This window comes from Theobroma cacao, chromosome 6 (genome assembly GCF_053813885.1).
Source record: "Theobroma cacao isolate CCN51 chromosome 6, ASM5381388v1, whole genome shotgun sequence".
Lineage (NCBI taxonomy): Eukaryota > Viridiplantae > Streptophyta > Magnoliopsida > Malvales > Malvaceae > Theobroma > Theobroma cacao.
Genome location: NC_142644.1, coordinates 23,758,511 through 23,769,522, shown reverse-complemented (window position 1 = coordinate 23,769,522; position 11,012 = coordinate 23,758,511). Strand labels below are relative to the sequence as shown.

At 34.7% G+C, this 11,012-nt stretch overlaps 1 protein-coding gene across 1 annotated transcript; it reads right to left on the bottom strand.

Annotated features, from left to right (window-relative positions):
* Positions 1-1,962: 1,962 nt before the first annotated feature.
* Positions 1,963-8,164, bottom strand: LOC18596014 (ABC transporter G family member 35-like). The gene is made up of 17 exons (XM_088807438.1): positions 8,087-8,164; positions 7,891-7,965; positions 7,662-7,715; positions 7,453-7,543; positions 6,976-7,277; positions 6,153-6,751; positions 5,872-6,032; positions 5,586-5,695; positions 5,315-5,468; positions 5,009-5,229; positions 4,432-4,764; positions 3,960-4,334; positions 3,730-3,863; positions 3,422-3,649; positions 3,134-3,305; positions 2,553-2,807; positions 1,963-2,461 (listed from the first exon to the last, which is right to left on the bottom strand). Exons 1-17 carry the CDS (start codon positions 8,147-8,149, stop codon positions 2,189-2,191), a joined length of 3,600 nt encoding a protein of 1,199 aa, XP_088663564.1. The 5' UTR covers positions 8,150-8,164; the 3' UTR covers positions 1,963-2,188.
* Positions 8,165-11,012: the final 2,848 nt, after the last annotated feature.

Below are 11,012 nucleotides of genomic sequence, written 5' to 3'. Positions count from 1 at the left end.
GCACGTGTGAGTTAACCTATAATGAGCAACACGGTATACTGAAGAAAGAAATAAATGTTGTTACACGCTATGCATACCAAGTCAAATGTTGTTACACGCTAAGCATACCAAGTCAAATGTTATTACACTCCAATGCTGAGCCATTTCGTGACAAGCCAACCATGCCATGTTGTGACACGCCAATCGCTATAATTATTGACTCGTTACAAGAACTGTCCTAAAATACCCAATGTGGTGACACACTAACTATGCCGTGTTGTGACATGCCAATCACTGTAACTCGTTACATGAATTGCCTTAAAGTACATAATGCGGTGACACGATAAAAACCCTAGAAAAAGGCTAAAAACCTTGAAAACCAGTTAACCCACTACACGCCAGATCAAATGTTGTAGTTCTGTTACACGATATGCAGATGCAAACCCCTTTCAAAACTTTGGTACGACCATAAATCATGTCAGCAAAAAAATGTTGTAGTTCTTTCTCTCCACAATTTACCAGAAGCCATAAAATCATGAAGAAAATAGTTAAAACATAACAAATGCAAAAACATGAACATATCTCAGCAACCCAGCAAAAAATGAACTAACAGAATAAAATTTTAATTTGAGACTAACTGACTTCTTCACTAATAGCCGACATTGTTATTGTGATGTCGTTAAGCTGGCAAAGAGCGAAGTTAAACACTCTAGTCCCTTTAGGAATGAGGAGTGAATCAAACTCTTTTAGTTCCTTCACACAAACGTTTGTGAATTTTGAAAATATAATAAATGCGATGGCCTTATAATATGCATGCAGTGGAAGTTCAAGCAATTTCCTTGTTATTTGTCTACAATTTCTTTCTATTTCAAACCATGGTGTGTCACATATTCAAGTTATGGCGTGTCACATATATGTTCACCATGACGTGTCACAGATTCTCACCATGCCGTCTCACATGATTTCGACATGCCATGTCACAGATACTTTGTATGACGTGTCACAAACTCTAAACCCTACTATGTCACAGCCGTGTCACATATGCTTACCATGACGTGACACATATTCTCACCATGACGTGTCACATGTTCACACCATGGCGTGTCACATTCTCACACTAGTGTGTCATAAACTCTAAACCTTGTCGTGTCATATATGCTCATCAGCAGTTTCACATATTCTCACCATGACGTGTCACATATTCACACCATAACATGTCACATTCTCACACTAGCGTGTCACATATTCTCACCATGTCGTCTCACATATTCCTTCCAAGTCGTGTCACATATTCTTACCCTGCAGTGTCACATTTTCCTTCCATGGTGTGTCATAAACTCTAAACCCTATTGTGACACATTTGTGTCACATATTCTCACTATGACGTGTCACATATTCCCATCATGCCGTGTCACACATTCCTACCATGGCGTTTCACAAATTCTAAACCTTGCCGTGACATAGCCGTGTCACATATGGCCTGCTGTGGCACGACCAATTCGTGTTTTGGATTCACATTTTCCTCTTTTCGATTCACCATCGTATCAGGGATTTCTGGTTTCTCATCATTCTCAAAGCTTTGGATTCATCACGACCGGTTCCTCGTTCGTTTAATATCACTCTTTTCGTACTATTTGAAATGCGATGTTTGAAATATCTAGAAAACCATATCCTGTAATATGATTATGTTTTGCAAAGGCTTCTTGAAAGAAAAAATGAATGTTTTGCATAAAATTAGAGAGAACAAATTTTGTGCAGATTTATTTTTCCCAATATACTCGTGTATGAGTGTGCACGTCAATGAAAATATCTCATTAAGGGTATTTTTGTCTAAAAGTCTCTTTTTTTAGTTCAAAACAATTAAAATTATCTAAAAAGTTATTTTCAAAAACATCTATATTTTAAGACTAATTTTTTTTTTTACCATATATATATATCTGATAAATATCTCAACTCTAGAAACTTACAAATTGTTCTCATTATTGTTATTTATAACAACTGATATATATCTCAGCCCTTAGGTTCAATACAGAAAACCAAAATCCTTCAATCAGAAACAACATCTAGCATTGGAATACATAATCAACACTCTCGTAAATTTGGCACGAAGTTTTATTTTTGACGGTATACAGCATAATATTTGCGAAGATTATTCTTGCCTAGTTAAACATGCGAGAAGATGAAGAATTCGTTGCGTGGAATTTTTCCCCTACCTAATTTGGAAGTTGAGTATCTTGATGCTTAAGGCAAACATGAATGCAAAGAACACTGTGAAGCCAACCAAAACTGCAGCAACTGCCCCCATGAAATCATAGTGATACCCGAAATGGTGTTTCAAGTACCATTTAACAGTAGGGTCAGGCAAAATGCCTGGTACTTTAATGGTGTGTTCATCCTCCCCGTACTGTGAGGTAATCAGACCATAGATTGTCCATGCTATTGGGCAAACCCAATAATACCATACCCACCACCCAGGGATTCTCTGAAATTTCAAAGAAAATGACATTTCTGTCAACATGCTTTGTTGGGATTATTCAAACACATATTTTGCTTGCCAAACAAGTTTAACATACCGGTCTTGGGATGCAGAAGCCAGAGAAAAGGTTAAAGAGTGAATAGAAAGCTGCTGCTAGTATAGCTGCTATGTGGACGTTTGGTGTGATGGCAACATTCATCATCCCATAGAATGTGAAGTAAAGGAAGGTGAAAAAGTGGACAAACAAGAACCAGAAGAACTTTTTCGCCGTCCATTTGAAGTTGATCATGGCAAAGATTATAAGTGTATAATATGAAGATTGGGTGAGCACGTAGGGTATTTCAGCAATTACCTGCATGCCGCAATGAAATTAATCTATCAGATAGACTAGTCAAGTCGGATGACATGAAAGGCTATACCAGTTTTCATCCTGTTGGAGAACATGTGTGGCTGGGTCTTAAAACTAAGTGATATTGAGTTAATCACTAGTGTCTACCGTATGCTCCACAATCTTGATATGTACTGGTTAATTTATCAGACATGAGAATTTGAGAATTGTTATTGATAGTAGGAAACAGAAAAAGTGTCAAAGACTATCAAGCATCCTGTCTCATGTCCCCAAAATCAACTACTGAAATACTAAACAAGAATAAAATATAACCCTTCACCTTCTCTTACCTGTGCAAGGGCATAAGGGAATGCAGAGGACATTCCGGCTGCTGTTTCTCGATAAAATATGGTTCTTTCAATGGCTACAACCGGTTGAACTGTTTGGCAGTTAGTAACTCCTAAAAACATGACAGCAATATACATGGCTCCCGTTATCATTGTAAGTTGAGTTGCGTCCTTCCTAAACCACAGAACAGTAAGAGAAAATAGAATGTATCATTTAGGAGATATCCTGATTATTGTTATCAATGTAATTAATAGCAGTTTGAAATTTTGAAGTGAAAGATAGAGGCAGACATTTTTGTGCCTACTCTCCAGAAAATTGATCCAACTATTAGAGCGGCAACCAAAGTGAAAACTAATCTAACAAGGTTATATTCAGGAGTTCTCCAGTAAGTTTTGAATTGCTTCCAGAGGCAACATTTGAACTGCCCCCACATAGACAGAGTATATTGAGTGGTGAAATAGAGGTCTTTAGCTCCTTGTGGTGGTCTGCTTAACTCCTCCACTAAAGCTTGGTTTTGCCTGCTCAAATACATATAAATTAGCTTGAAATTTACAAAAGCATAATAACTACCTTGTGAAACAATCAAATAACAACTTACTGATGCAAAGATGATGACTTATAATGCTCGGCAAAGTCAATTCCAAGTCGTGCTTCAACTGCTACTGAGCTCACTTCTAGCATCCAGGTAGCTGGATTGTATGTCTCCTTAATTTTGGGAATTCCAGGAATCGCCTGCAATAAGTTTAGGAAAATTAAAGATTTCTGTTGAAGCAGGTGCAACTGACGCAATTGTTTTTTTCATAAATTAATTTGAGGATGATAAATTACCTCAAAATATTCTATAATCTTTTGAGAATTTCGACCCAGTGGTCCAAAGAAGATTACTTGTCCACCTCTTTTCATCAGTAGAAGCTCATCAAAGGCTTCAAATATATCGATGCTAGGCTGATGAATTGTACAGACGACAGTTCTACCAGTATCCACAGTGTTTCTCACGGTCCTCATGACAATGGCTGCTGCCCTTGCATCAAGACCAGATGTAGGTTCATCCATGAAAATAATTGAGGGATTAGCAACAAGCTCCACGGCAATTGTCAATCGTTTTCTCTGTTCTGTCGACAACCCAGTAATTCCTGGCAGCCCTACGAGACCATCTTTGAGATTGTCCAACTCTACCAGTTCCATCACTTGATCCACAAAAATCTAAAATAGAAAACCCCAGAAAAATTTTTGTTTTGCACTTAATATAAAGTCATATACTCTAGTACTTAAGTAATAACTATTGAATTCATATTCTTACCATTTTTTCTTCTGTATCAATTTCTTTTGGAAGTCGAAGGAAAGCTGAATAAATCAAGGACTCCCTGACTGTGATTTGGGGTGAGTGTATATCATTTTGTTCACAGTATCCAGAGACCCGGGCGAAAGTTTCTTGTTTCTTGGGGAATCCTGAGATCCTGACATCACCTTCAATGTATCCACCAGTTTTTCTTCCAGCCAAAACATCCATCAATGTTGTCTTTCCAGCTCCACTAACTCCCATTAGAGCAGTCAAAACTCCAGGCCTAAATGCACCTGTTACTTCTCGAAGCAATTGGAGCTTGTCCTCTGTAACTCCTTGCACCTTCATTTCCTATTAAAATCATGGAAGCTAGTTAGAAAGAAAGTTTAGGGTTTAGGGTGCACTCTGGTAAAGTATTTGATTTCAAAGTCATGCTCCATGGCCAAGTTGGCAAACATCATTTTTAGGATTATATTTTTTCTGATGATAGGAGAAAAAAATAGATGGATGGTTAACCTGTCTTCCATGAATAAGGTATATGAATAAATATCTAATTGAAACAAAGACAGTGTGAAAAAACAAAATGATGTCTTACGGGAGGCATGTCAACATGATAATTCACTTTGTTGAATGACATTGCTAGAGGTGTGAATGGAAGAACCATTCCTTTCTTGGCTGCTTCTCGGGTTGAATTAGCATTTCTATTTGTACTACTGGAATTCGACTCACTGCTGATTCCTCGGATTGCCGTTTCTCTGTTACTTTCCATCTCATCAGCTGAATCTTCAGGAATTACCGCTTGTGGGCTTGACGGAGCTAATATAATCAATTCAGAGGATATGACAGATTAGTTAATCCTGGCAGTCAAAATGAAAAGAAGGAAAACAATGGCAAGACTTACGGTTTGGGTAAGTGAGTGCCAGGGTGAAGAGAACATTAAAAAGGATAATGAACCCCAGAAGACCTCCTGCACCAATCCAATACCAATTGTTATTACGATAGACTTCTAAGCTTTCAAGCACTGCCACCGCCAATCTGGTAATATTGTCAGAAGCCTGCATTGCAATCAGAACACACATGAATTTTCAACTTGCTTTAATTTCTTGTATTAAAGAAAAATCTGTATCCTTTTTTTTTTAGCCACTTGATGTACATATGAGCGAATAACATACCAATCTGTTCATCCACCTGGGAGCATAAAATTCGTTTACAGCAAGGGCATTGTAACTATATGTCAAAGGTGAAACCCAGTAACCCCACTTCCACCACTTATGAATTTGAGCTGTCACCAAGGAAAGAAGCCTCAGTCAATTCATTGAACTGATCTAGCTTTGATGTTATGCATAAAATATGCACTAAGTACAGAACGATAAAGCACCTATGTTATATATTTGAGTTCTCTTTGAATTGATTAATTTTTTAAGAGTGAGTGAAATTAAGTTTCATTTTGGTGCTTACTTCTAGGAAGGGTGAAACCTCCGAGAAACACCACAAACATTAGGGCAAACATTCCACCGGTGTTGGAAACAACAATGGTCCTGCAGACCCCTGCAATGAGCCTAAACAGTGAAGCGGCCAATTGATGGATCAGAAATACCACCAGCATTTTCTTGAAAAACCTGCAGATGAACATGGAAAACTTTCTGTTTTAGCACTACAAGAACAATTGAACAAATGATTTAGAACTTGTTTAATATTTTGCCTATACAATTAATGAAATCAGAGATGTGCCTTGATACCTTTCAGCCTCTGGTACAAATCCTATGGGGTAATATGTCACGGCCATCCAAGCAGTAGTCTCAAAAATGGCCATAGGTATCTTTGTCAGGACTAATGGAATGGTGAATGCCCAAGCTGGATATAGTAAGAGGTCCCTTTGCTTGAAGAAAACTGGAAGCCGGGCGATCATGAGTGAAATCTCAGGATAACCATTGAACATGTTGGTGATAACTGAAAACAGAAGCGCCCCATTGTAGAGCATTCCATCTTGTTCATTCCTGTGATGCATTCTAGTCCTCAGAAACATTGTTGATGCAAGGAACGCTACGATAATAATCTGACTTGTCTTGAAGACATAAAAGAATGAGTTTCTCTTGATCAATAACACTTCTTTATCCCAGCAGGCCCTAAGAAGTTCAAGTTTTGGTACTGAATATCTTGTGAAGACTAATGCTGCTTTGTGGCCTTGTGACTTATTGAAAGGCACCGAGAGCTCGTTTGCCAGCTGCACCCCAACATGGAACTTCTTGAACCTATTTGCAAATTCAGGAACAGGAATATAGCGGTATGGTTTACTTCTATCTGCCCAATACTGTGCTTGATCCTGTTTGGAAGTTACCTGCGGCGGTAGAATTTGCTGCTTAGTTATGAGTTCTTAATCATGCACTCACCTCTAAGATTTGAACCTAAGATCTTCTGGAGCAATCTCCGTTTGTCTTTTTTATTATCGGATCAAGACCTTTTCAAGCAGTAACTTTTTTTTTTCTTTAAAGTTTTTGTGTGAAGATTGTGCAAATGCAAATGCTATGACATAGAGTAGTTTAGATAAGAATTTTTTTTTACCTCTTGCAAGAAATCAGCAGTTCCCTTCCTCTCGGGACATTTGAACCCACAGCTCTCAAAGCATTCAACTACATATTTTTTTGGACCTTGATAGACAATTTGACCTTCTGATATGAGTACTACATCATCAAAAAGATCAAAAGTCTCAGGGGCTGGCTGAAGAAGGGACATAAAGATAGTGGCATCTGTCAGATGGGCAATCTGTTGCAAGCACTTGACAATTTGATATGTTGTGGAGCTATCTAGGCCGGTTGATATCTCATCCATCAACAATGTCTTGGTTGGTCCAACGATCATCTCTCCTGCATTATTTAATTTGTTGTATTTGATAAAAAGAAGTAGCCCAATTAAATTAAGAAGACAAGTATATACCTGGAACTGAAATTTCCTTTATTGGAATGAAAGCACATAATTGATTGGGATTGAAATTACACATCATTTGTGATAAATTTGTTAATTAAAAATAGCCAATTTAACCTGTTGTTACTCGTTTCTTCTGCCCACCAGATACTCCTCGAATCATCTCATCTCCAACAATTGTATCCTTGCATATATCAAGCCCCAGTACCTATGCATTCCATTCAGTATAAAAATAAACTTACTATTGAAATTTGAACAAAGCAATGATATGCTATAAAGGATTTAACGTTGATATTTGGCTATAAATTACTAGTATTTAATCTTACTTTGAGAATGTAGTCAGTAGCCAGACTGCTTTCAGCTCCTTCAATTGCAGTTGCCTGGAATTGCCAAGCGCATTAAGAAAACAAATACAATAGTAGTAAATGATTTTCAGTTACATAAATGCATTAAACCCAGAAAAAAACCTTAATATTAAGTACTCAATTTGCGAAGACCAAACATTATAAGTTCAGAGACGTGTTTCCAATTAATTGCTTGATTTGTGGCATTTACCTTCATGAAAAGGTCTACTTCGGCTTCAGGGAAAATTCCTGCGTGCTTTTCCCTCCTTGCAAGTTCGCTCAGAAGGTCCGCATAATTATAACAAAACAATTAACAGGTTAATTAATTATCTCCTTATCTACTAAAATGTCTGTAAGTATAATTATAAATGCGAGTAATTAAAGTAACCTTAGTATGATATTCAAATACCATATCGACTTCCGACCCCTTGACATCTTGCTGAGAAATCTAAGGTTTCTTTTACAGTCATTTCTGCTACATGAACATCATTTTGGCTAATATATGCAGAGGTCTTTTGGGCACAAATTCATTCAGTTTGTACCCATTGTAACTTACTTCCCCACTAACCTGTTTCATGCAAAAATAAACTAGTTGGTTTAAGCTATTGAGTTGCCTGCCCTGCTTGTATAAAAGTTTATAGGATTGTTCACCTCCAAACTTGGGTCCAATTTTCCAGCCAATGCAAGTAAGAGAGTTGTTTTCCCAGAAGCAGGTGGGCCCAATAAAAGGGTCATCCTGTAATGGACAATCAAAGCAATCCCATCAAACATGGATTGTCGTTGGTAAATACTACAGGAAATAGGGATGAAAACAAAATTTATGACGGTAAATGGGACAATATTAATTTCTGCCACCAATTTTAACCGGTTAATTAATTTTAACATAACGTTTGAAAAAATCTTTAAATTATTTAAAAAATTTAAATAAATTTTTACTTTTTTTTATATTCAATTAAATTATTATAATTTTATTTCGAATCAAATAAGCTCTTATTTCTAATGATTAACTAGTTACAATTAATCAAAATATCCCTTATTATTTTTATATCTATGTGACGTTAACATGACATTAATGTGAAGTATGTGAAAAATGTCACATAGTTATATTATCATACTATATTAACATATCATGTCATCATTCATTATAACATTACCACATATCACACCAGTGTCACATGACATAGAATGACAAATAACATTTTAACTAAGTTAACTATTAGTTATAAGGGTTTATTTGACTCAAAATAGAAATATAAAGACTTGATTGAATGTAATAAAAAAAGAGACATTTTTAAAAATAATCCTTAAAGATAAGATGTTTTAAAAAATAACTCTCTTTATAATTTTAACTATTTTTAGTAAGGATGTCAACGGGTACCTTACTCGGTTACACTGGGTTAGGGTTTTTCCATAAAAGGATTCGGGTAGGGTTCAGGTACTACCCCTTAGGTACCTGATACCCGAACCCGATTACTATTTATAAACATTTTATTATTATTTCAATAATTAAATTAAAAATTTACAATTTCTATCAACTTTACAAGCAATTTTTTTTGTTAAAAAGTAACAAATATATGAAAAGTATGGTTACTTTAATTATTAATATGATGACATTAATATATTTAAATTAAAAAATTATTAGATTGTTAATTATGTTTAAATAATTTGAATATTATATCATATTATAAAGGAATATAATTACTATTATATATATGCTTTTAATATACAATATTTACTTTCTATTTTGTGTTGACATTACAAAAATTATGACTTATAAAATTATTAATTATAATATATATACCATTATTTATATAATCTTATAATATATATACTTAAAGAAAGCTTTTGAGATTAGAATAGTTTTGGAACCTAAATTTTTTTTTTAATTTCATGAAATTAAGAACAAATCTTCATAATTAATTAAATTAATTCATGAAACTATTATTATTAATTAACTTGTAATGTCTTTTAATATATATAGTTTATATATTGTGTTAATTTATAAGAAATATAATTACTATTTTATATATTAAAATATTTTTTATATATGTGTGTGTGTATATATATATGTACTTTAAATATAAATATATTTACTTTTTATTTTGTATTAACATTGCAAAAATTATAACTCATAAAATTATTAATTACAGTATATATACATTTGTTTATATAAACTTATAACATATAAATCTAAAGAGAAGTTATAATATTAGAAAAGTTAATTGGGTAATTGAGTACCCATGAAGAAAATTTTAATAATTTTTTTATTTAATCGGGTTAGGATAATTATAGGATAGTAGGAATGTCTTAGGGTTAGGGTTAGGGTAGTAATTTTTAAATTATTTGGGTAGTTAATAAGGTTAGGGTAATTAATTTTTAATAGGGTTAGGGTTCGGGTATCTCGAAATTATATGGTACTCGACTCGTTGACATCCCTAATTTTTAGTCAAGTTAGACAAAATTACATTTAATGAAATTATACGCCATGTACAAAAACATATGACACGTTATGGTTAGGTTGTTACATGCTATGTACAAAAACATTTGATACGCCATGATTAGGTTGTTATACGCCATGTTGAAAACAAATATTGTTATTACACGCCATGTACGAAAACATGTTACACGCTATGGTTAGGTTGCTACACGCTATGTATAAAAACATAAGACACGCCATGTATAAAAACATGTTACACCCTATGGTTAGGTTGTTGCATGACATGTACAAAAATATGTGACACACTATGATTAGGTTGTTACACACCATGTTGAAAAAAAATATTGTTGTTACACATCATGTACAAAAACATATTATACACCATGTATAGAAATATGTTACACACCATGGTTAAGTTGTTGCACGTTATGTTGAAAACAAATATTGTTGTCACACGCCATGTACAAAACATGTTATACTCCATGGTTAGGTTGCTACACTCCATGTACAAAAACATGTGACACACCATGTATAAAACCATGTTACACGCCATGGTTAGGTTGTTACACTACATGTACAAAAATATGTGATACGTCATGGTTAAGTTGTTACACGTCATGTTGAAAAAAAATATTGTTGTTACACGTCATGTACAAAAATATGTTACACACCATAATTAAGTTGTTATACGTCATGGTAGGTTGTTACATGTCATGTTAAAAAAAATATTATTGTTACACGTAATGTGCAAAAACATGTTACACACCATAGTTAAGTTGTTATACGTCATGTGCAAAAACATGTGACACGCTATGTAGAAAAATATGTTACACGCTTGGTTAAGTTGTTACATGCCATGTATAAAAACATGTGACACACTATGGTTAGGTTGTTAC